Source organism: Centropristis striata, chromosome 15 (genome assembly GCF_030273125.1).
Source record: "Centropristis striata isolate RG_2023a ecotype Rhode Island chromosome 15, C.striata_1.0, whole genome shotgun sequence".
NCBI lineage: Eukaryota > Metazoa > Chordata > Actinopteri > Perciformes > Serranidae > Centropristis > Centropristis striata.
In genome coordinates, this window is record NC_081531.1 from 16,775,866 (window position 1) to 16,802,711 (window position 26,846).

General features: G+C 38.5%; 1 protein-coding gene across 2 annotated transcripts in view; it reads left to right on the forward strand.

Moving 5' to 3' along the window:
* Positions 1-1,552: 1,552 nt before the first annotated feature.
* Positions 1,553-26,846, forward strand: part of LOC131986403 (rho guanine nucleotide exchange factor 12-like) — a 34,563-nt gene continuing 9,269 nt past the window's right edge. Inside the window, exons 1-25 of one of the 2 annotated variants that reach the window (XM_059351336.1) lie at positions 1,553-2,226; positions 10,697-10,788; positions 13,404-13,502; positions 13,812-13,861; positions 14,207-14,264; positions 15,449-15,639; positions 16,227-16,304; positions 16,437-16,556; positions 16,661-16,783; positions 17,494-17,619; positions 19,363-19,461; positions 19,658-19,768; positions 20,183-20,281; positions 20,414-20,456; positions 21,267-21,372; positions 21,864-22,001; positions 22,099-22,131; positions 22,499-22,613; positions 22,895-23,009; positions 23,185-23,421; positions 23,712-23,862; positions 24,683-24,852; positions 24,931-25,077; positions 25,642-25,727; positions 26,609-26,734. In XM_059351336.1, the coding sequence (XP_059207319.1) occupies positions 2,195-2,226; positions 10,697-10,788; positions 13,404-13,502; positions 13,812-13,861; positions 14,207-14,264; positions 15,449-15,639; positions 16,227-16,304; positions 16,437-16,556; positions 16,661-16,783; positions 17,494-17,619; positions 19,363-19,461; positions 19,658-19,768; positions 20,183-20,281; positions 20,414-20,456; positions 21,267-21,372; positions 21,864-22,001; positions 22,099-22,131; positions 22,499-22,613; positions 22,895-23,009; positions 23,185-23,421; positions 23,712-23,862; positions 24,683-24,852; positions 24,931-25,077; positions 25,642-25,727; positions 26,609-26,734 (2,745 nt within the window). In that variant the 5' untranslated portion in view covers positions 1,553-2,194. The remainder of the gene's footprint in view (positions 2,227-10,696; positions 10,789-13,403; positions 13,503-13,811; positions 13,862-14,206; positions 14,265-15,448; positions 15,640-16,226; positions 16,305-16,436; positions 16,557-16,660; positions 16,784-17,493; positions 17,620-19,362; positions 19,462-19,657; positions 19,769-20,182; positions 20,282-20,413; positions 20,457-21,266; positions 21,373-21,863; positions 22,002-22,098; positions 22,132-22,498; positions 22,614-22,894; positions 23,010-23,184; positions 23,422-23,711; positions 23,863-24,682; positions 24,853-24,930; positions 25,078-25,641; positions 25,728-26,608; positions 26,735-26,846) is intronic. The other variant, XM_059351337.1, reaches the window with a different exon arrangement.

Here is a 26,846-nt window from a genome sequence, read left to right on the forward strand (position 1 = left end):
AATAAGGATCTTCTCGCTAGGCGCAGTGCTGCCACCTACAGTTACATAGACGGGCTACTTTACTAATCGTCACCCTGTTAAAATAATCGCCTAACTAAAGTTTTGCAGTAAACACAAAAAACTTCACCAAAAGTGTAACAAATCACATTTATTGATCATTTCACTCAAAAAGAATGTTACAAAGGATGGCTATTGGCATAGTAATAACACTGTGTGTAAATTATGTAACTAACATGTTTTGAACATGCATTTGTGACTTAAGCAAGATATGGTAACGCTCATGTCACTCTTATATAGACACCTTAGAGTAAGTGTTACCATATCTTGCTTAAGTCACAAAGGCATGTTCAAAAAATTGCCTAAGTCACATTTTATTTTGACTTAGGCATAATAAATCCGCTTAAGTCACACACTTGACATAGGCCATTATCTTAAAGGGGTAAAATCACATGATCTGATCAACTGAGGATGTAGGTGATTTTACCATAGGCGGCCGGCATCATGAGGAGATGATTTAGGCAAAAAAAACAAAACAATTTTGACAAAAAATGACATAGGCGATTATTTTAACAGTGTGACGTAATCACAAACGAGAATCACAAAGCAGACAAAAACAAAAAAGGAAAAAACAATAAAAAAACATAAATATCAGAAATTTTAAATCCTTTAAAACCCTTGTGCCTTCCTTTTTCTTAGAGGCCAAATATGTCTGCGTAGCAAAAAAACTGCCATAAAATTATATATTTAAATTATTTAAATCACTGACAGTCTGGGATATGTCAATCATTATCCTCAACACAAATTTAGATGCATTGCATGAAATACTCAAGGCTCCATAATTCAGCAGAAATAACCCGAGTGCATGATTATTAAAAAGTAATCTGTTGTCCATGGAGGTCAGCTGCACATGAAAATGTTTAATTGTGAGCAGTGCTGGATTGGAAGAAGTGGTCAGATCCTTTACATAAATAAAAGTAGCACAAACTTACAGGTAACATTCCTGAATTCATATTTTTAAAGTACTGTAGAAGTGTGCACCAGAATTATGTTGAAGTACTAAAAATACTCATTCTGCATGTCTGAATCATGTATATTATATATGTATAATTATTAATGCATTAACAGACTAGGTATCACTTTAATCTTCCAGATGGTAAAGGTGGAGCTAATTTAAACTACTAGCTTACGCCATAAAATGCACCACAAATAGTTATTTAGATTGATTTTATTAGTAATCTGAATCTGCAAAATATAGCTGAGTAAAATGTAGGCTACACTAGTTCCCTCTGAAACAAGAAGCACAAAGTAGCCTAACATAAATTATTTGAGTAAAGTACAAGTCCCTCAAAATTCTACTTATGTTATTGTTTTTGATTACTTTCTTTAAAGTGAGTAAAAGTCAAATAAAACCATAATAAAATCATCATGTTTAAATCTGACAGTTAAGCGAAGTACGAGGAGTCCCTGAACGCAACGGGATGGAAGGTGGGTTTTTCCTCCTCTTTTGACTCTTTTGGGGAGGGGGGACAAAGCATTTCCTTTTTTCCATTTGCATCACACTGTGGGGCGAAAAAAAAAATAGATTGTCGTACAAATTTAGCGAGGATTAATGTGACCGGAGCTGGAGGAGGATGCTACAGAAACTCAGCGCGGTGGACTGTGGACGTTCATTTTGGATTTTAGCAGCCAAAGTTTGACGCAATTCTTCCCTGGATAATCGAGAATAGGCTGGAGTGTCATCGTGGAAGTATTTTCCAAGGAAAATAGAGATATCATCAACTTGGACTTGGGGGCATTCTGAGAAAGTTGGTAAAACATTTAAAGCAAGTTGTGAGCAGTAGCTGACGGTTTTCCAGATGTCTCTGCTGATGCAGACAGCGGCTGTCTAATGAAACACATTCACACCCCAAAGAAAGAAAAGTAGCACTTTTCTGTATGTCTTGCAGCTTTGTGGAATTTGCGGAATACATGACTTTATTCTTCGTTCTCCACAGGGGTCTTTCAGGCAACACTCTTATCAGAATAACGGGATTTCTAAACTTTGCATGCTGAAAAAAACGACTCGTCGAAGTTTCTGGATATGGACGGACACCGAGGAGACAAAATAAAGGGGCCGTTTTAGTACATAAGAGTCAGACGTTATAATGAAAATGTAATTTGGGTGAAATCGTCGGAACTCGTAAGGGAAGCCTCAATGAGTGGCACACAGTCAACACTCACTGACAGGTAAGCTAATTGCTCCTTTCAAATTATTTATTTTTGTCTTTGCTATTTTAACCCAATATGTATTCACGATCTATGAAGCGGTTTTATGAATGGAAACACACCTAACTGTATTACGCCGAATTCTGTTTAAAATACGTTTTAGCGTTTATCTACTCGCAGGAAAACACAGAACGAACGTTACAATTTAGTAAAGTATTTTTGGTAAATGTGCCAATCTATGCAAAAATACCAAAAGTTTCTGCAAAGTATTAGTTTTTATCAAGCATTTAGCTTGTCCTCTTAACGTCGCATTGTGGTGGGAGAGGATGGCCTCTGGTGGGGAATGTGGTTTAAAAGTGAGGTTTTAGTACATATAAAGGTGCTTGATCTATTCAATGCATGCCGAAATGATTGTAAGCCTTTAGCATTTCCTGTGACCTCTAAAACTAGCTTCTAATGTAAATGTGTTATTTGGGGATACTCAAAATGTACAGATTTCTCAATGGAGTTCGTAAAGTATTCCCTTCATAAACCACCCCAAAAAGGAACAAACCGGGCACGGTTTTTCCCAATTCCCCCAAAGGTGACAGGCTCCTTTCCCGGGCCGGCAGGGTGCATTTTCCTGGAGTGATTCATTCCTTGCTTGTGGCCCCTAAGAGGTTACCTTATATTGGAAGTTCCTGCACATTTTCTGTTCATAACCTGCAGGACAAGTGCACAAACAGAATCTGAGACAATTTCCTTTTGTCTGGCTTGACTGAGGGTTGACTGATTGAAACTTCTCTTTGTAAAAGTGTCCTTTAGTATTTATACAGTGAAACAGACCCACAGAGGGGGGTGTAGCAGACTCTTTGATGACTCTATATTCTCCACAGTCACACGATGTTATCTGTAATTGTCAAGAGGGCTAATGTGTCTTACTGACAGTCTTTTGCAACAGGCTGCAGCATTGTACACAAAGTTAAAAGCTGCACAAACCTGTACATGTCATTGCAAATTAATTATATGATCATATGACTTCCCCTTTATTGATGACAGAAGAAAAACAGTCTGACCTGAAAGAAGAGTAACATTTATTTTGTGACCTTTTGACGTCTGGTTCTTGGCAGAGAAATATGTCCCTGTTAAAGGCTTGCAGCTATGGGGTTTGTTGGTATCAACCTGAAACATTTCCTGAACCATATGAGGTGAATTGTTTTTCCTAACGTTAATGGTTGACTTTAAGCTTTTCAGATTCCACCCTACATAAGTCACTTGTGTATTTTTACACTCAGTAATCAGGAGTTTCCTCTGAGGAAATGCCAAAACAAAGGCACACATGACTGCTTCGGAAAGTCAAACAAAGTCATTTGATTTCTTGACCTTCAGCTTGCAGAGAGGACTGAGTTGTTCGTCTGCTTTGCTGCATTTTTAACAAGACTGGGCCTCCTTTTCAGAAGTTTTAATTCTCTATACGGTTTCCGTCACAAAATCCACATAAAGACCATATACAGTTAAAACAGACTATGGAAGTGGAAAGCATGACACACACCAAAGGACAGTGTTTAAGGCAATCTGCCCTGAAATGGATTTCACAGATATATCTCCAGTGTTGTGCAGCTCATGCTAGATTTGCATGATGTATTATGGCATGGCATGTGACTTTAATTCTTATATTTTTTCCACATATAAACTAATCCAAGTGATGTTCCAATAACTAAACTGTGTTTCAGTTAAATACAATACATGCACCAAATGTGTGAGACCAAACTTTAGCAGCTAATATTGTTCATTTTTATTTACACCCTACTTAATATCATAACTTTGGACACATCACTTTATAGAACAATCACACTGTGATTCTACAGAAGTAGATAAATTATATCAGTTCAACTATAAGCTGCATTTAGAATATTTTCACTCCTTTGCCTTGCTGGCTAACAGGCCTTACCCATTATATCCATCCATCCACCAGACTCTTTTGACAAAAACATTGCAGAAGTTGCTGGTCTGCTGCTGCCCCGTTTGGTGAATTTGTTTGTGTTATTGTTTGACTTTCTTAAAATGATAACAAAATGGTAAGTGGACTTCATTTGTGTAGCAATTTTCTTGTCATAGTGACCACTAAAAGAGGACATCAACAAGTTTAACTATTCACACTCACACACAGATGGGACAGCCATCCAGAGCTTTCAGTATCTTGCCCAAGGATTCTTTGACATGTAGACTGCCATGGCCTGGTCATGGCCAGGGATGGAACCCCACTCACAGTGAATTCGATTTTTTTTAAGTGGCTGAATTACAATTTGCTGCTGCCCCCGTCCAGAGCAGTACATTGCTTAGCTTCTGTGCCAGTACGCCCGCCTGCTTCTCCATACTGGGGCTGTGCCGACTATAATCCACTGACTATGTATAGATACCTTATGCATACTAATTTTTAAAAATCCTAACTATTCCTTTTAAGTACAGTACTTACAAGTTACGTTCCACCAATGTTGAAGCCTGTTGTATAAAAAAAGGGTTTAGTTGCCTGGCAACACTTGTGCCAACTCCAGCAGTGGTTAGGTCACCACTTGGATATTGTTCAAGGGTTTCTCAGTGAGAAGAATTCAGTTTGAGCAGCCTGCTAGGTTTCTCCTAACATTTGTGATATTTTACTGTCAGGATGTGACAACCCCCAGCATGGAACATGTTCTCCTGTCTGACTAGCCTCAAGGGATAAACTAAAGATGCGGTAGGGCTTGTTGGGCATACAGTACTTTTACTAGCAGAGGTAACTTAGGCACAGCACAGTTCCTTGAAGGCTGAATAGAAGCAGTCAGCTTTTAGGCCTTTAAAGGAAAACTACAGTTAATTACAACATTGGATTTTATTTTAGCAGATCTGGCCCTTGCTTTTATCAGTTCTGTTAACATTGTACTTATCAAAGGAATTGCTGAGATCACGAAACACCACAACATTGATAAAATGGGTCCAATAGGGCAACAAACCAGGTTAAAAGCAGTCAGTAAAATAAATAAAAAAAGTGTCTATTATCCATCATAGATTTATAGATACTCCCTCTTTTTGTAGTTGTGTGATCACATTATTTCTTGTGCAACTAGGGATTATTAGCATGACATTTCAGGTGAGTGTACTTTGAGTTGCATCTTCAGATAAAGTGGTTCAGGTCATCTGGCTAATCCATCAGTTTGTTTACAGCCTCTTTGATTTTCTTTCCCTGTGGACATGTTTTTATCAGCTTTCTTATCTCCCGTTCATTCCAATAGACATAACCTTCTTGAATGACTAAATATATGATAACTGTCATCTGACTTTGCCCAAATGCCCAAATGTATTTGATCTGATATTCAAAAGTCAATTACAGTGTTCCACATCATTTAAAGTGGATTGCAGTGCAGCCAAACCCTGCTTGTCAGCAAGCATGGCTGACCTTAAGGCAAGTATGGAGGGTAAAAAAAAGGAGACGTCACATGATCAAATAGTGTCATATCATTGCGGTACCGCACATACACAGTACATTCTGGTCTGCGCTTGCCAAAATGCTCTTACAAAAGGTGTGCAGAGGTCAGGTACAGGATCAACCCAGGAGTTGATCGTGTAGTGAGATGCTTCCATAGTGAATTAGGACAGTAAATACATGCAGACACAAATGCAAGTAGATTTGGCCCATGGCGTTCTTGTCGAGAAATGAGGAGGGCTGAATGATTGCATCAAGATACTAGGTTCAGGGCGTTCCCGGTGGCGGTGAGTGGGCGGCCCGGGTTCGAATCCGGCTCGGAGCCCTTTCCCGCATGTCTTCCCCTCTGTCTCCCCCTTCACTCTGTCTCTTTCAATAAAGCCCAAAAATGGCCAAAAAATATCTTTAAAAAAAAGATACTAGGTTCAAAAATGTTTTACAATATATATTTTCCCTTGTCTTTGTCAAATCAAAGAATATTTTTTTTATTTGTTAGGTAAGGTATTATCTATGCAAATCAATGTATATTTCCTATTTTCTTGTAAAGGTGAAACTGAAATTATCTTTTGTCCTAAATAACTAAAAACTGTAAAAACAAACTTCCTCTACTCCTGTTCGCCTTCTATATGTCACATGGAGTGTAGGGCAGCATGTGTGCACATGAAGCCCATGGGTCCAGGTGCTTCCGACCATCTGGTTAGATAGATTGTGTGGCATTTGCTGCTTTTGCGAAATTGCAAAATACATTCTATCACATTAAGATATCAAATTTAATGAGATTAAGTGGATCAAATGAATGAATAGAGAACTGGCCCTTCTCCACTTGTTGAGATGAGACACGTTTCTTTCATCTGTCCGCTTCACTGTAAATATGACTAAAGCTGACAGGCTCCTTCATTTGTTTATTTAATTAATTAAACAGACTTTAGCCAAGTGTAAGGGTGATGCTTATATTGAGGGTGTGTGATCAACCTGAATGCCAGCAGGCCGTGGACCAGTTCTTTTGCTCTTTGTTACACAGTTTTGCTGACCTGTGTGTTTTCCCGCCGCCGAACTCCCCCTCTCTACCCTCTCCGCCCTACCCGGGCTCTGACGGGAAGTGGTGACATCACTGTTAAACAATGTCTGTCAGGCCCACCAGACCACTGGCCCTTCCTGACTGACACTGCTGCTGGCGATACATCAGTGCAAGATGGCTACCAACCATGTACAGTACAATATAACACTCACAGTCGCTTTTTGTTTATTAGAAGTTTTCTCTGCAGAATAATTGAAGCCTTCGTTTATCTTATTTCCTTATTAACAACAACATTATTGCCCATGGAGAGCGTAAATCCTACTAAGTATGTTGTTCGGTTGTTTGATGTTGCAGCCTGACATTTGTTTTAATCTTCATCGCCACTCAAAATGTTCACAGGAGAAGTGCACCGGCGTAAATGAGTAAAAACACTCCCATTAAGGTCAAAACAATGGATTATGTTATGACATGTAAGCCTATGACATCTGAGCATTTAAACACAATGTGACAGGCTCATTTTCCATCTTCAGATGAATTATTTGGGTTAAAACGAAACAATTTAATGCACCACAGCATTTGCATGCTCCTCCCAAGTACAGTGTTTGAAATTAAATGGTAAGCGGCAACATTTATATACCCAAAGCATTTGAATGTTTGTTTCTCATGTACCCTTTTTGTTCATCCTTTTTTTTAGCAATAATTCTAATGTAAGCAACAGGTCACTTTACGAGTTTGTGATTAAATACAATTAAATCCTATATTTCCAAAACCACCTATTTACTGGTGAATAATTCAGACTTTAAACTGTGTCTGAGGAGTTTGTAGTGAGGCTTTCCCTACCACTTACCTTTGGATCAATACAGTTCATATCTGTGTAGTGCTGGATAATGAATGTTCAGTACTATACTACACTACTATACTACAGTACCAATATAAGTCAAAAGAAGTTGCTCCAACGGGATATAGCCTTCAGTATTTAAACTATATGTTGTCAATTGATCAATATAATAATGAGCTTATGAGCCTAAGGAGCTAACCAATATTTAATTTGGTCTGAGACAATATTGTCTGTATTGTCTGTTCTGTATACCAGTGATATGATCCTTATCAATCAGCTAGTGTATGGATTCACACACATTGCAAAACAGCCTTGAATGTTTTACAGCCTAGTTATTAAGCTTCTTGGTTAGATCATTTCTGGGAGTTCACAAGCTTGTATTACATTTGGATGTTTGTGGTGATGCAGTGGTGGGAGCCGCATGATCTCAGATGCAAATGCGCAATGATTCATTAATTGGAACAAACATGACAATATTCCCTCTCAAAAGCTCAAATAATAAAACAGTGAAGTTATTGTTTACTTAAAGGATGAGTCTGCTGAATTGATCCTACTGGCAAAGATTGTTGCCTGTGTACAGAGCTTCATTGTTGCCCCCCAAACGATAAAAAACGAATACCTTTAAGGCATCTACTGAAATAACACAGTTCCAAGAAGTATCCAAACTTTTTAAGATAAACAATACCTGCATTTGATCCTGTTTGTACCCAGATCTAGAAAAACATGACTACTTTTTTGTTTTTTCTTGCAGCCAATCACTGCAAGCTTTTTTCGAATCAAAGTGGCATGTGATTGGCCCTCTACTGCAGCTGTACTCCGAGTATAAGGCCGGAGCACACAGTTTATTACAAGTGATCAGAGAAAACAGAACAGAAAGAAGAATAATCAATTACAATCGAGACATTAATGATTCTGTACTTCACTATATCTCACTGCTTTTATAATAAACATGAAGATCTGCTGTGTTCTTCTTCCTCAGTGGGCTTTTGTTTCTAACCCTCTGGAGCTCACTACTTTGCTGTTATCACCCCAGAGGAATTGTCTGGTATTTTTGGCATTTGAGGCACAAGTAGATTGCAGCATGTTTTTTTCTTGTTCCTGCTTTGGTAACTGCGCAGTTAAAAAGTAAAGAAAGTCTCAACAAATAACGAACAGACATGTATCCCAGCCCGGGTGACACTAATACATTAAGTAAATTAATGATTCCTCTTTATTATGGTGTCAGTAAAGTTTTCACATGGATAGGAACACTTTTCTTTTTGCACTTGTGAATTGTTGAACTTCTTGTTGAACCTTTGAACGGAACAACAGAAACATGCATTCGATTTTAATGACATCCACAGAGGCACGCCATATCGCTGCACGGTTGGTAACGGTCATGGATCAGAGCATAGCGTCTGTCTATCTGTCAGCAGGATAACGGAAAAAACTCTGGCCTTATTTTCATGAAGCTTGGTGGAAGGGTGTAGCATGGGCCAAGAAAGAACCCATTAAATTTTGGAGCAGATCAGAATCACAAGACCGATACACAAATTGTTTTTCACTTTCATTGCCATATAGGGCAATGCCTTTGCGGAGGACTATGCTCTCCAAGTGCCCTTCTAGTTACATATTGTTATAGCTTTTTATGTCGGCTGATGAGTAACAAGAAATTGCAGTGAAGAAGTGCCAAAAATGTTCTGAGGAAATTTTAAAATCTCTCCAGAGAGTTCTTACAGGCTTATTTTTCAATTGTAAAATTTCCCACTCAGTACATACATTGGTCATGATTCTTTAAAGCTGCTATTATCATTTTTTTTAATGAACAGATCTTGTAAGTGATGTTGGCTGTATCTGAGACTGGTCAGCTGGTCATTGCTGATCAAGTTGGAAATCGTCCAATTCTGGTAACTGGCCAATAATTGTGTTTCTTGTAAGTTATATTCACTCTAAAGTAATTTCAGGTACAGTAGATCAAAGTTATCATCTGAATCAAATTCAAAGAAGTTAAACATTTCAGGTTTGAATAAGTGCTTCATGCATGTTGCTAAAAATATCTGAAGCTGAAAGCTAATTCTTCCTTCTTATCCACCAGTCTGTACTTAGCTGCCACCCACTGAGCAGGATGCAATCTGTCCTTGTCTCGCCATGTCTTATCAACTGTTAATCTCCTCCAACCACAGCAAGGAGGCTCCCTAAGTGGTCCTTCCAATCTCAGAGCAAAAGACAAGGTTACCACCCTAATATTCTCATACTCACATTCTAGTCTGTAATTGTGACAGTTTTATTGTGTCTCAAAAATTTGAATCGGTTTCTGCTATTCAGTTCATTTTACACATGTTGTTGCTTTTCTGTCTGAATCTGGTATCCCAGGATTTAAGTTAAGTCATCTTTTCTCTGCACCATGAGGTTAGTTTGGACAGGATTGTTCACACACTCTGGGAGCTAAGCTGAAATTTCCTCAGCCCTAGTCTTCTGTCTTCCCTCCAAGACACTTGTGCGCCTCCTCCTTCCCGTCTCCCTCCTCCTTTTCTTTCCCAGCCTTCTCCCACATTCAGGAAACTGGACTCTAGCCAAGAACCCTAGTCTCTGTTTCCGGGAATCTGTCTCACAAAGCCACAGTATAGTAAGTTGGCTCTGACGTGGGAGCCATTGTTAAAAGCCCAGGGCCCCCATTGTCCAAGGGAGGAACAGCAGCACAAACAAAACTCCCTCTTGCAGAACGAGTAGGAGGAGCTGTAGGGGGACAAGAACCGGGGAACCTCTGCTATTTATATATGGTGGTCCCACGAGGGATATACATATTAAACTAATACCAAGAGAGAGAGAGAGAGTACATGAAGCCTCTTGAGGTCATTTGATTCAACATTAGACATCAACAAACTTTATCTTCCCACTCTGACAGTGGACATGATTAGAGAATACTATACTAGTTGTAGTTGGAATGGTAACATTTTTAATAGTATGCCATATGAGTGGCATAGAAGGTTGTTGGAATAATAATTACTGTTGACATAACAATCGACACTAGGAGTATATATGTGAATATGTATGTTGTTTACAAGATATTCTATATTCTCCCTTTTAATCTTAAACATCTCAAACACAAAATCAGGTGTGCATTGAAATAGTTTAACTCCAGTTTTTAAAGGTATTCTTTGATTTTGCAGGTTCTTGAGGTGAGTGTGTGTCCTTACTTTGCCATATGTCTCTCTAGGACCCCAAGCATTCTCAACAAGGACCCCACAGACAAGAAACCCAAGAATGAGAAGTCCTCTGTCTCCCTCAAACATGAGTTTGACCCCACAGGTAAAGAGATAAACACACAGATTCATTTCAGCCCTCTACTTTTAATGCAAAGCTTTATTGTCATATGTATTCGCTAGGGGTTTCACACTTTTAGTTCTGAAAAGAAAATCGATCAAAATCAAAAGAAGGATTGCAGAAATGGAAAATTTGACAATATGGCAGTTCTAAAAGTATGATGGTTACATAATACCATGCAGCCCAAGGAAGATTAAAAATGTAAATGGCAGTTGTCAGATCATAGAACCAATTATCTGTTGATCTTTACAAATCAAGACTTAATAGTCCTACAATGGCATTAGTGATGAAATGTGCTAAAAATGAATTAAGATAAAAGGAATGGATTTTGAGAATTGTGACAATGGTAACATGCACACAACAATAACAGAGAAGCTGTCAACGGCCATAACAATAGGACCTCTTAGATATAAGATAATAGATTAATTAAGAAAATATATGGCAGATTAATCAATAATGAAAATAATTGTTAGTTGCAACACTAATTAAATTAACAGCTTTGAGTTCAGTGTGTAAAAATTAGCTTTGATGATAATTACATTACATTACATTTACATTTAGTCATTTAGCAGACACTTTTATCCAAAGCGACTTACAGGAAGAATAAAATAAGAGGTTTATATGACGTTCACACAATGGCTTACTGTAGCAAATGGCAGTGGCAACCTACGCCTCCTGAGAGACTGGAGCCTAAATCCAGTGCCTTAGACCACTCAGCCACACTACCTACTTCTTAGGCTGATCTTCTGTAATCTTGAATAAAGATTCTATCCAAGATTTATTTTTTCGCCATATATTTATTTTAAACTTTAAAATATGAATTGTCCCATTGTCTGTACCACAATGGCTGGTGCAGGGGTGAACAGAGAAGTTGTAGGCAGAAACAAGTTGTAAAGGTGGTTGCCTGGGTTTCAGGGTTGACATTAATCCTTCCTGCCCTTTTCTTCACCCTGGAGGCTCCTTCATGGAGGCCAGAAGACAACCAATTATCCACTCAACTCTCTCAGATAATTCTTTGAAGTGGGAGAAGGAAGAGGAAAACCAGGCAGATTGTGATTCACTAAACTTCCTCAGTGGCTCCAGGAAGAACACCCCTGATGGGAGTTTCTTGAGCTGGCCTTTGCAGATTTCTGGGTTAAGTTTAATTTATTAGGATCCTCCATTAGCCATTCCCATTCGCATAGCTACTCTTCCTGGTGTCCACATTGAACTCAAAATACATTCAATACAAGAAATCAAGATATTTAAAAAAAAAAAAAAAAAGGAAAAAAAAATCTTAATGTAAAAAACAAACAAACTTTCTTTGGTAAAATGATAAAGAAATAAAACAAGTGCCAAGTGTCAACTCTGATTAGACCATAAGAAGGGTAACTTGTGTATTATGTCACAGCCAACACATGGTGTTGGTTAAGTTAGATTGTAGGAATATGAATACGTTGACAAATGGAGGAACTGGTTTCACTGGATGTTAGTATGTCTTTCTTAGTAATTCTCCACAGCAGGCACTTAAGATTTAGGTATGTGTGTATTTTGAGGAACAGACTTTGCGTCTACTGTACATTTGAGTAAGATATTGATATGCTGTCAATACACTGACCATCCAGTCTGACCACATAAGTTGTGGCCAGTCTGACCAGTTTGACTACACTTGACACATATATGTTTCATCTGTGTATGACGTTGACTATGTATGTACAATGTTTAGCAACTTGTAAATGTTCAAGAATAGCTGGCACCGTGCCATGACAAGTATGTAAGTGTCCAGTCTCTGCCACAATTCATTCATCTTCTGTAAGCATGGCAGAGATGAGTCCGACGTCGAATGGAATAAATGCGCATTAAACAAACACTTCTCCACTTGTTCTCTTCCTCTAATAAACCACAAAATGCATACTATCACTGGACCACAAGGGCTTGGCAGATTCAAATGGGTACAATAAGCTATGAATGTGGTCATGGGCCTTCCCAAACTGTCAATACAACAGAACACAGGGTGGGATAATAGAAATCAACAAATTGAAGGAGTCCTGTGGAGTTTTGGACTACTAGTGGCACTATGGGGCAATTTGATTTATGACCTGAGTGATGCAATGCTCAGTCCTACACAAGTAGCAACCAGTCAGGCCAATGTGGAGGTGCCTTTAAACTGCATTCTCTGCAAGAAGTTGAGTTGAATATTGCTCTGCTCAGCCCGGTGAAGAAACTACGGTGGCCTTCATGTCAAACCGTAAAAAGGTTCTCTCTGAAGCCAGTGTTTGGTTTGTCTGTTCTGGGCCATTGTAGAAAGCTAGTGGTGCAATGTGGTGGACTCCCCATGTAGATATGATGGGCATATTCGAAATTAAACAAAAACACCACTGTAAAAAAAACAAAAACAACTATTGCTGGTGAGTCTAGTTTTTGTTAGAAAGAAAAATGCTTCTATTAAAAGCCCTCTCCTGTTTCAGTCTCTTGATTTGTCACTTCCTGCAGAGAATTTTTCCCACAAGATGAAGATTGCACCAAACAATAACATCATACCATGAAGTTGGATCATTTGCAACTGGTTTTATCTTATGGCACAGAATAATAAGTATAAAGTGTGTTTGTGCAAATGACAGGTCTTGTCCAGCGGTGTGTGATAATCCAGAGAGATGAAAATGGCTTCGGACTGACCGTAAGTGGAGACAACCCTGTGTTTGTGCAGCTGGTAAAAGAAGGTAAGTCTCTCTCTCTCTCTCTCTCTCTCTCACACACACACACACAGACACACATGCACTTGCACATGTATCGTTCTATAATTGAGCGTTCATTACCACAATACATGCCCTAGATCTAGCTGTAGCTCTGACCCTAACCAAAATATAAAAGAAGTGGATGTAACCTCTGGGCCTGAAAGTGAATCCAATGAAGAAATGCCTTAACCCTGCATTATTTTTAATGTCCAGCAGGGTATGAATCCATGGACCTGACCAAACAACATTTGTAGAAGCAACATCGCTGACTGTGGTCTGTCTTTTGTATTGTAGATGGAGCTGCAATGCGGGCTGGCGTTCAGACAGGGGACCGTATCATTAAGGTAAGACTATTTCTTTCTTACTTCCAGGAAAAAAATCCTAAACATCAAAAAATCTCCTTTTTATTAGCGAATCATGACTTCAGGCTTCAATGTATAGGACTAGCATTGCCTTCACACAATAAAATAAGTTTATTTTGAAGGACATGCAGGAAGTGACAGCAGTAACTTTTAGTCATCAAAATAAGCTCACTGCAGCAAATAAACAGACTGAAAGAGAAAACTGTATTTCACGTCTGGCCCATACACTACCACTTTGGTTTTGTTTTTGTGGTAGCAAAATGAATAAAGCAATATGCCATGGTCAGCTGTTTAAAAAAATCACCCAGTGTTTTTTTTTTCTGACAGGTTAATGGGACCTTAGTTACACATTCAAACCACATAGAGGTTGTGAAGCTGATCAAATGTAAGTATGCTCTTCTAATTACACCATTTTCTGCATCAATTTATTCGTCTTTATGAAAAGGAAAACACATAATTCAGTCGCCAGGTGACCATTATACATGTCCACTGTAAAGCCAGTGGGCTGTCCATCGTACAATATCCCATAGCAGCGAACAGTGTCGTTATTCTGCTGCTTAGTGCTTGTAAGGACACAGCATAGCAAATAATAAACATTAACTATGTGGTTGTCATCCCCCAACTCTGCCTGAGAAAATGCTGTATGCACGCTGTTGTTTATGTACGTATGTTCAGTGGAGCAGACAACTCCACAGAGTTCTATACAGTCTATGGCAGAATCCTGTTATCATTTCTTTATGATATTTAATGTAATCATGAAGTAGCTGTGGCAATCATTTTGCAGAGGCAGGCCACTGGAAGGTCCATCTCTGTAGCTGCTACCCCTCAGCTCACAGGAAAGTAGTCCCAGCAGCGGGGAGTGAGGCAGAGGGACCACAGTCTAAGAGCACTTGGTCACATTCCTGTGCCTTCCCTCCATGTTGACATGATATGTCTTTCTGATTTGCTGCCTCCTGTTTGGTGCAGGAGAGAGCTCAAAATGTTCACACTATTGAGCTTCACTATGTGCAAGACAAAAAAATTCCGATAATATTAAACATGTTTAATCAAACAATTTGTCATTATATCAAGGCAAGGAATAGACTAACTTAAGCTAACTGGGACTGAGTTTATGACCACCTGACCACAAACGATCAAGGTCACTAAAGTGTTGCACAACTCCAGCAAAACTCTCATGGTTTTATTTTGACATTGGACATTTGTCTGAGAGGGTGAAATCATTTGAAAAGTTGTTTAATATAAAGCAAGCTTTAGCTAATAAGACCTTAGTTTTTTGAGTAAATAAATAGATTAGATTTCATTCTGGGAGAGAGGTTAGGGGTTTTCCCATCTACTTGTGCGCACAGCTGGCTTGGACAAAGCATATGATTCACAGCATAATATATCAGCAATATTTTTTTTCTTTTGAATCCTTTTATGTGGTCAAATGTTCTCTCAGCTGGTTTTGCTGATCAGATGTTCACGGTGGCTTGAATGGATACTTTTTATAGATGTATCAGCATTTCTTTCTCTTCTCTTCACTTTCCTTTCATTTCCTTTCATTCCTATCCCATGACTCCTCTCTGGCAGCGGGTTCCTATGTAGCCTTGACAGTGCTGGGGAGGCCTCCTGGGCTTCCTCACATCCCACTGGAGGAGGATGAGGAGGGAGAAAAGAAGGAGGAAGGAGCAGAGGTCAGCCCACCCACCTCTTTCTCACCTCAGTCAGGTGGGGAGCACTGCAGCCCTCAGGAGCACATCACCTCCTCTCTGCCTGATGGGGTAAGGAAGAGCCCCCTTACTCAGACCACTATCAGTTTTGACTATTGCAGTGAAGAAACAAGCAGACAGACAGACATAAACATCTTGTAAAGTACTGACAACAACCACTATCGTAGGTGTCTACACACACACACACACACACACACACACACACACACACACACACACACACACACACACACACAGACTCACCAGGTGAAAACTATACCAGCTTCATGCTGTCACGGCTGGTAACAAAGTTTATCCTCTTTATTATTTTTCTGTTTAAACTTATCAACAGGTCATTCAGTCTGTCAGTGAGTCCTGAGATTTTGGTTTAATAAAATTTGTAAAAAAAAAATTGTTCCTTATTAGAAATATTTCAAATTACTTAATCATATACTATATTTATTTATTAAAGTCCATGTTACCCTTTTTTCTGTTTCACTTTCAGTCTAATTACTATAACTTCTCTTTTTTCCTGTGTAGACCTCAAGTACTTTTTAATCACATTTGCATATTGCAGGAATTCTGATGTAATGCTGTTTTTTCAGTGTATTTCTGTTTTCTATTTTTGCTCAATGTCTCCTCATTATTTCATCTTATAGGATGAGAACAAAATTATGCACAATCAGAAGGCTGACTTGCTGCAGAAGATGCTAACCAAGGAGCAACAGGACCTGCAGGTGAGTGTATGATGCAGTGAGATTGTGTGTGTGATTATGAAGGAAATTGCAGTTGCACATTTGTCCATAATATGGCCCAAACATCTTTAAACATCCTTGTTCATGTTTGTCTACTACACTTTTGGATTGAAGGCAAAGGAGGAGGAGTACAGCAGAAACCCTCGGCCTAAACTACTGAAGGAGGTCCAGGAGGCCAAGAGGCACATTTCATTGCTGCAGGATCAGCTCAGCAAAGCAGCAGCACCATCACAGGTAAAAAAAACAAACCAAACTAATCTAAGTTTTTTTAATCAACTGACCACATTTAGTCACAGTTATCAGACCCAACCCTGCTAATCTTTCTGTGTGTTTTCCAGGATGGAGCCACAGGGACCAGGAATGGTGAGGTAGAGGAGGTGGACGGTTGGGCTCCTCTGAGGGAGCAGACTCCACCCCGGGGTGATAACGTTAACAACGGGCTCTTGACCAACAATAACTCTGTAAGTATAATGAGAGATGACAGCAGTGAGTGTGGTGAACCATATTACCCAGAAGTACTGTATTTTGTCATAGTTTTGTGCCAGCTGCTCAAGGCAATGTTGGTAGATGGTTAAAGTATTCTTTGATTGTTACTTGATGGACAAGAATATAATTCAGTGCAGATTTTATCATTATTTTATAAAAGTAATTTCTCAAGCTAAAATTGGTAAAAATACCGGTGATTATTTTCAGTATCTATGAATGTGCTCATGTGTTTTCCGGATTAATCGATTAATGATTTGGTCTATATATAATATCTAAGTGATATTAGTCAATATGTTCTATGTAGATGCTCCATTTCCCTCAGCTTCAATTTCAACACGATCTTCTGTGTTTTTAATGACACTTAATACTGTATAGCAGTGTTTTATGGCGTTTTTATGACTTGGATCAGGTGCTGCTGCTGAACGAGGGATGTTGTTGAATATAATATGATCTAATGTTACCACAGGAAGCCTCTGTGAAAAACTGCTTGCACAGACTCCTTTGTAATAACTTCCCCCCTTTTTTATCACAACTTCTATAAATAGGGATAAAATGGTCCTACTTTCCAATCTCTGGGGATTTCCCAGTATTCAGCACCAGACTAAACAATCTATTTGGCTTAAGTGTTGTGTTGTTCTGTGTGTGTATCAACGTGTGTGTATGGTGTACTATCTGTGTGTATTAGATGCAGAGCAGCCCCCTGACAGAGGGTCCTGGCAAAAGAGAGACGCCCTGTCAGAGCCCGGACATCAGCCGCAGAGACAGCCTCAACTTCTGCCCTTCGCCTGATACTGACGACACCCCTGACACAGTAATATACCCGCACACATACACAGAGACACACCGTCAGCCGATCCTGTAAAAGGTGTCTTAAATATGCACTTGTTTGCTCAAACAGCTGATGGTAGAGCAGGGAAAAAAGACATCATTCTCAACAGTTTATGATCTGATGTCGAAGACATGAGGCCCACAGATGCCCCATGCAGAACAAAGCATGCAATCACCATGGATTTGACCTTGTGTATGTTGCAGTCATTTCGTTTTTGCAATGCTTCGTCTGCCAAAAATGTCTCTGCTATTACCCTGGCGCTGCATGTTTTGTGGTTGTGCACAAGTTGCTGCAGTGTTAGTTGTCTATTGTCTATGAAAGGTTTCATCAGCCAGCTTTTCAGAGGATCAGATGCGTCACAGAGGACATAGTACCCCACATCACGTCCAAAAATGTTCTTTGTTTCATCAGGGAGTAGCAATCCCATATCCACTAGAATCCACAACCCTGACAAGTGGAAATTCTTTAACCACTGGGCCCCACCATGCACTCTGAAAGTTGGAACCACGCTTTCCCACCACTCCGTTGCTCTATTGTTTACCCAAATGGATGATATAACACAACACAGTTTGTAGTACCTGCTTATCTGAAACACACACCACAAAGGTGCCAATAAGTCTATATGGTCTATAATAACATTATTCACAGTTGTGATTCACTAAATATATTAACTTAACTGTCAATCTCTGTAACAACTTGCAAAATCAGTTTACAAGCTTTAAAGAGATGTCCTCACCAAGAACAATAACTATAAAGATAACTATATTGTTTTAAAAATCGTTCAAACTAAAGTGGATGGCCGAATCCACACCACAACTCCAACAACAACAACTGTAGTGAACGATATTGGGATGGGATTGGGATCAGAGTGAATAAAGTGTATTGTTAAAAAAATTGTTTTCGATACAGCTGTCAAGAAGGAGAAAATTAGCTTTGACTCGCTTTTGGAGCCAGCCTCAAGTGATCAATTGAGGAACTGCAGTGTTTGGCACTTCCGCATTGGCTTTGCTTTTTAGACCCAGAGGTTGCCCCTTGACGTCAACAGACTAATTTGCCTAAGCTGGGCAGGTCTTTAGACCGCAGTGGAAACGCAGACAACAATGGGCTGAAGGAACCTTTTAGTTCCTTGCTGTCCTGGGTGTGAAGGTCTCAGAATCTTTGGGTGTAAACCTGGCTATGGAAACAAATGAACAGCACTGTTCCTTGAGTTAGTATTAGTGCAGTATGAAAAGGAATAATGACTGACTCTTTCTGATTTCATTCTGAATTTCCTCATATAGACTATACTTGGACATGTTACACAGAGGTTAGATTCATGTTTCATTTTAACAATATGGAGAGAAAAAGCTTTGTGGATGAAGACTAACTAAGTAGCTAACCAAGTTTAATTTATTCCTTACACTTTTGTTGTCCTTGTGGTTTTTTGTTTTGGAAAGGCCAAAAAAGGACCATTATTTAAACTCTTTGTGTTGCTCTCACTACAAGCACATGCACACTGCTCCAAGTTTTGGAGAATTCAATTTAGGCAGATGAGGTTAGTTAGGTTACAAAGCTGTGATTGGACAATTATTATTCGGGGGAGGGATTTATCAATGAGGGTTTATCAATCAGTCAACTGGGAATTATTTATTATTATTATTTTCCAGCTAGTCATGCCAACATGCAAATCTAAATACATTCTGCCTGTTAATGTAAAACTTGTTTTTATGCCAATTTATCACTCAGGACTCTAGTGCTCAGTGCATTGTGAGTGGCCCTCCCTATCTCCTCCACCCCCAGATCATCGGAGCAGAAGATGACTACTTTGATTCTCAGCAAGAGCAGGTATTTAAAGAAATATTTCTTAAGTAACTAGCAGACTAATCATTAAAATGTAAAACATAAGCATGATGCTCCCAGTAATGAATGGTGTCGTCACGTCAGGCATCCGGGGACTCCATGTTTCATTACATTCAGACCGCTGAAGTGTAGTTCCAGGAGCAGTTTGTGGTATTGATCTGTGTCTCTCTCTCTCTGTCAGATTAATGGGCTTTGTAGCTGTTTCCAGAGTATAGACTTGCTGAAGACTCGGCCAGCCCACCTTGCAGTCTTCCTCCATCATGTTGTCTCACAGTTTGACCCTGCACCTTTGGTAAATATGCAAACACACACACACACAATACAGACTAAGGTATAATAATGAAAGAACACCGATATCATCTACTTTAATTTATTGTTTTATTGTTATTTCAATTGTTTTCTACATGCAGTGGCTTCAAACTGTAACTGCAAAGTGAATTAATGTATTCTAAAGAATATATACATTATTAGGGTTCACTGTTTGATTGAATAAGTTCCACCTTCACTAATTAAGTGTGAGGATTGTGTAATTAGAAGTCATAGTAGATGTCCAAACATGAAAGTGATGTGGAGCACAGACCCAATATTGTCATCAGTACTGATGTAACAACAGCCATATAAAGCCGTGTTGCAAAAAATACGAGTAAATTCTAATTTCTTACTCTCTAACTTCTTCTTCTTCTTCTTCTTCTTCTTCTTCTGTTAGCTCTGTTATCTCTATTCTGACATGCACAAGCAAACCAGCTCTAAAGAAAGCAGACGCTTCTTCATTGAGTTCCACTCACTCTTTATGGATCGGACAGCAGTAAGTCATTCTAGTGCTTATACTTTTTTTTTTGCACTGTAAGTTTTTTTTCTCTTCAACCAAATTTCTGACTTATTGAGTACTTTGTATTTTTGTTAATGTAACTTTTTTCGTTTTCCGGTTCTCCCTCAGAATCTTAAAGTACCAGTGCCAGAGACAGTAGCAGCTGAACTTGGTAAGGAATTGGAAGAATGCAAATTTCTGACTTGAACGTTGAGCACTGATCTCATGTAGTTCATCTGACTTCAACTAATTTTCATTTTTAATGAAACAGTCCTCTCCATTTTTTTCATTATGTGCAATCATAGAAGTAATCTTTAAAAAACAAAATATAAAATGTTCAGACTTTTTCTGTGGAACATTAAGAACATTAATGTGTACAATAAATTTAATGGGAATCTTGATATTTTGTGTACAAAGTTTCCTCTAATATTTGCACTAAAGGCAAGTCTATAGAGTGTGCAAGATGGAAATGGTTTTCTGCTTTGAGGAGCATAACTGTGACCAAAGACAAGCTGCCATTTAGGAATTAGTGTTTTGTGTGTACGAATAGAAATGTTGACCTGAAAGTGAAGCAAAATAAAGGTCATAAGGTCACTGTAAACATCAGGAATCCTTTCCAACAGTACATGAGACACAGCTGAAAGCTTATGAGACAGGATGAGACATTTATTCATTTTATCTGCTGTTACTGATTCACATTCTGCACATTCTGGGTAAAGAAATTAAACCAGTGTTTTTTTCCCCAACATACATGTACAAATTTGTATACAGATCAGATCAATTTGGGGTTTTGTTGTAAACAACAGATTAGGAGTCATTCAAGTAGTGTTGGACATAAAAGGCGGATTTACTTTCTTTTCAGGAAGATTTATATATGTTATCATGACTGGTTTCTTAATTAGTTTGGTTCATGCATGCAGTCATTTAATTTAAGTGAAGAGTTGTGATAAGATAGTATTTCTTGGTATGTGTCTCTGCACAGAGAAGCGGAGGCTGGAGTTAATTCCAGAGGAGCTCTGCAAACAGTACACCCAGACGTTACAGGACTCACTTTTACCAGACCTACACAAGAACCTGGAGGACTTCAGGTAGGAGTCAAATAACTGTATAACCATTCCAGTGGTGGAGAAAGTATTTAGGTACTTTGCTTAAGTGAAAGTATTTATACAGCAGTGTAACATTGAACATTTTACTTCACTAATGAAAGAAAAAGTATTAAAAGTAAAATAAAAATGTGCCCTGTGATTGCCATGCTATTATATATTTTAACATTAGATTATGATTTATCATGCATTATTGTAATAGCAGCATTTTACTGTTGTAGTTTTAATAGTTGTGGTTTAAAAAAAAATTGTATCATACTGCAACTAAAGATTTTTTTGCCATTATGGATTCATCTGATAATCAGTTTATCCATCAATGCTGTCATGATTACCCAAAGTGACACCTTCTCAATGTTTATTTTGTCCAACCAACAGTCCAAACCTCAACATTATTACTTATACTAGGGGTGGGAAACAACAGAGGCCTCAGGATACGATATTATCATGATACAATGTATGTTGAATTGTGTGTGCAGACAGAAGCGCAGCATGGGTCTGACTCTGGCTGAGGACGAGCTGTCCAAGCTGGACTCAGAGGGAGAAAGAGACCAACAGGCTGTGGAAAAGGAGTGCTCCTGTGCTGAACACATCCTCTCCAAGATAGAGGATATCCTGTGAGCAAACGCAAACACGCACGAGTATATTCAACTCATATTTCCCGATTATGATTTTGTGTGTATTTGCTTGCTAAGCCTGAGTTTCCTGCTGCAGGTTGACGTCACAGCCCACAGAAGAGGAGAAGTGGTAAGAAGAGGGAGTTTTTGGTTTATTATGTCATCCATCAGCTGTAGGACAGACTGCATCATATCTGTGTTTTAGTTTCTGTTCCAGTATTTTACTGTAACTATATTTATACATTTTGGTGGGTAAAAGTTTCTAAACTTTGTATCTCACTTGCACTATATTGCATGAAATTACATCATAAAATGACAATACTTTGAGTCTCATCTAGGTAAAATATTATATAATATTACCTATTTGAGATGTATTAATATGACTAATACTACGTTGTTGTATAATAAAGACATTTGCAGTTGAACAAAATATTGCCATACAATAAGTAACAATATGCTTTGTTTGATTCTGCATTGTGTGTCCTGTGATGTTGCAGCCAAACAATGCAGTATGTGATCCTCACCTATATGAAGCATCTCGGGGTGAAAGTGAAGGAGCCTCGAGGCCTCGAACATAAACGAGCACGGATCAATTTCCTGCCTAAGATTAAGGTCTGGTTCCTTGTTCAGAAAAATGCATATTTATGTGCTGTCTGTCCGTTTATCTTCGCCAATAAGCCATCAATCTATTGCTGCATTCACTTGCAAATTGGATGGTCCCATTTTCCTAATTGGGAAGTTTTTCTTCTGGCTTCATTGTGTTCATGAACTTAGAGTGTCAGTGTTTTCCATGGAATGCTATATATTTTTATATATCAATACATACAAAAATATGATCATAACATTTTGTTAATGATACTACAAAGCCAAAAATGTGTTACTTTAACAAGCAGAAGAGTATCAAGCCTGAGAAGGAGGGCGAGGAAAAGGTGGAAAAGGTGAAAAAGCCTCGGTTTCCCAGCATCCTCGGCCCGCCTCGGCGTCTGAGCAGAGTGGACTCCACTTCAAGTGAGGAGAGAACTACAATTTATTATTTCGTTAATTGTTTTAAAACTTGCCACTAAATGTAGAGCGAGGCAAAGGGTAATAAGAAAAACCCAAGTCCAGTGACTAAAGTTTGAAACTAAACTGTTTGTTTGCCCATGTGTTTTCTGCCCTTGTGAATACGTGTGTTTGCTTGCAGTCGGTAAAGCCGTGGAGTTGAACAAGCAGCGCTCACCAAAGCAGCTCTCTCAGCCAGCCTTTGGCATCCCTGAGCAGCCTGACTCCTCTGCCTCCAATTCTGGACGGAGCCGTGGTAATCAGCTCAGTGAGGGATCGGATGCAGGCACACAATCTTCTCCCTCCACCACCACCTCCCCTACACACAGCTCACCCAGCGGGCAGGCCTCAGATACTAGTGGACAAGACTCCGACTCCAGTAAGACTAAACTTTTTCTCTTCCTAGCCTAATTTTGTGATTCTCGGGACAAACTTTTTAAAATGGTTACCAGAAAAAAAGATTTAAACTAATTCAAAAGGATACTGCACAAAAACACTAAACGAAATAAGTAACTACTGGAATATTATTGAGCTGTAACATAACATTTTGTGAGATGAAAAATTGAACTATGACAAAAACGGAAAACATGAATATTTGCATGGAAACTCTAATAGCATAAGTTAGACCTGACTTTCTTAATGTCCCCTGCTTTCCTCTTTACTCTACAGATATGTCCCCATTCTGCATCCTGCCGAGACTGGGCGAGGGTCCACAGCCTGGCGACCACCAGGACGGCGTCTCCACTCCAAACAGCACTCAGTTTGACTTCAGCCCCTCCAACCTGGAGCAGTTACAGGAGGAAGACCAGGAGACTTTCAGGTATTTTTTCTCTCAGAGGTGCTGAGAGAACATTATTAATAATGTTGTACAAACAGACAGTAATGGCCCTATTGTAAAAACCACAATACCTTAAAGCAACTACACCCATGTCATCAGATCATTACACAATATACTGTAGAAAAATGTATAGCCCATGTGATTATTGCAGGTATGGAACAAATTGTTGCAAAATAACTGACTTTCAGTTTAGGAACATTTTAATGCTGTGTGTGTTTTTAATTCAAAACTCATCAGCATCCAGGATATTCAGTAAAAAGATCAGTACAAAGCATTTCATGACCTTTAATTACAAGTTCAGTTGGAGTTCATCTCGAGAGCAGATAAAATGTAGGGCTGCAACCAACAATTAACTTCATTATTCATGAATCTGATGATTTCTTTTTTGGTCTTTTAATCTGTAAAATGTCAGAAAATGTCTGTTAGCTCAAACTGATGGTATCTTCAAATTACTTTATTGGTCCAATCAACAGTCCAAAACCCAACGATATTCAGTCCATCACATAAATCAAATAAAGGCTGTAAATCCACACATTTGAGAAGCTGGACTCAGCATTTTTTTTTTGCATGAGAAATGGTCAAAATAGATTAATTAATCCTCTCAGCTCTACATTGGTTGTCACAGTAGGAGAGACGGTGGCATGATTTTGTCAGATTAAGCCACGATAAAATATGTATAATAATAATAAAAACTTTTTTAGACTGTTTAGTCCAAGAAATAAAGATTAGCATGACACCTATCCCTTTATTCTACCACTGTAATCTTTTTTGAAGCCTCCCTTCCTCTATGTGTGATTGGCAGTAGGATGGAGGTGCAGTGTCCGGTGAGTTCAGGGGAAATCCAGAGCGAAGACGACCAGGGAGGGGAGATGGAGTGTATAGAAAACCCTCAGAACTGGCAGAGTCTGGTCAGTCGAGACGTCCTGGCGACTTTAACGCCGCAGGAGATTAAACGGCAGGAAGTCATAAATGGTGAGTCACTGACATTTCACAAATTTCAGTGTGACGTGAAAATGATCAAATCTAAATATACGTTCTGTTCACCCTCAGAGCTATTCTACACTGAGCGTGCACACTTGCGGATGCTGAAGGTGTTGGACTGTGTTTTCTGCCAGAGGTTGAACAGAGACGGTATCCTCCCCCCTGAGGACATCAAACACATATTTATAAACCTGGAGGAAATCATTCAGCTGCATGGTAACGTCACTCACACACTGCTAATACCCTGCATGCCACAGATAGAAGAGTGCTCTCGTCTACATAGCACGATTAATCTGTGGTGCATGTCTGAATACTAAACTAAAAATTATGTATTTGTAATAATATATTTATTATTATTGTTACAGCATGTCATTTTAAATGTTATTTGTAGTTTTGGTGTGACTGAATTATTATTTATTCAAGAAAATATGAAATATGTCCAAAACATAATCAATAGGCAATGTTTTTTTATTCTTATTAATTAAAATAACATTTCAAAAGAATATTTTTATAATTCCAATGTATTTATTAAGGGGTATTTTATTTTATTTTATTTTATTTATTAAATGTGTAATTATGATATCAAATTCCCCTGAAATAAATAAATGTGGAATTATAAAGAAAACCCCTCTGAATTTAAATTAAACTAATTAATAATTTAATACAATTTTTATAACATGAACCCCCAATGTAATTTATTTATATTTACATGTATTTATATTTACATCAGAACACACTAAATGTTTGTATTTCAGAACTTCTTCTCTCTTTGGTCCACAGTTTCTTTAACAGAGCAAATGATAGCAATCAGGAAGAGGAGTGAGACGTCGGTGATCGGTCAGATCGCAGATGATCTCCTGTCGTGGGTAAGACCCGTTTTAATTCATGCAGGAGGCAGATTAAAAGCTTCAGCACAGCATGAAGTGAAATGTTGACCAGCCTTTATGATCCCAAGCATTTGCAAGAGAGGACACTTATGGGATATGGGAATAGAACTGAGCAAAGGTGCATCAACATGAATTTATCAAAACATCAGGGAAGCATGCAGGAAGTTTTTAGTATTTGACAGTGACAATGCTCATTTATTAACAGAAAAGGGCTTCTGTTTCCTGTGGACAAATGTTAAGGGCAACATAAAGTAGAATAAAACAACATATCTTGTAAAATTCGAATACACAACATAGTAAATATGCAAAAAATGTAGTACAGTGAACGCTCACCAATAAATAATAGGACAGCGTAACAAATGATAGTTAGCTAGTTAGTATCATTAATAAAAGCCTGTATCTTACATTTTGTATAAGCCTGATTTGAAGAAGGGCTTAGACAAAATACTATATTTTATTGAAAAATGTTTCCATGGTAATAATACAAATGTATTAAGAAGCTATAAATATCATATTGTAAAGGGTTTCTTCTAACTTGTTTTATGTAATAAGTAGTTTTTTTAATTTTTATACATGCATTGTCACATTTTGGTCACCAAATCAATAAATAAATACATAACTACACACACATCAAATGTATATTCTTACGTTAACATGCACCATAATCTACTCTGTGTGTGAGTGTGTATGTGTGCCCTGAATGTGAGAATTATGTACAGGGTTAGTGCTTTACATCAACATTGAATAATTAATATTTATATCATTCTATGCATTAAAGTTACTCTGAGTAAAAACACCAGCAAGGGTAAATACTGTATAAAAAAAAAAGTGAATGTGCTGTGTTTGTGTGTTGACTCCAGTTCAGTGAGGAAGAAGAGGAGAAGATAATACGAGCAGTGGGAACTTTCTGCAGTAACCAGCCGTCTGCACTGGAGATCATCAAGAGCAGGCAGAAGAAAGACCAGCGGTTCACGTTATTCATGCAGGTCAGGAACAACAGAACACAGTTAACCCACAGTCTACTGCCAGGAGAGTACTATGAAGAGAAAATCATAATACTTTAAGGACGTCAACCTTTCAGCTGTCTATGGTCATACT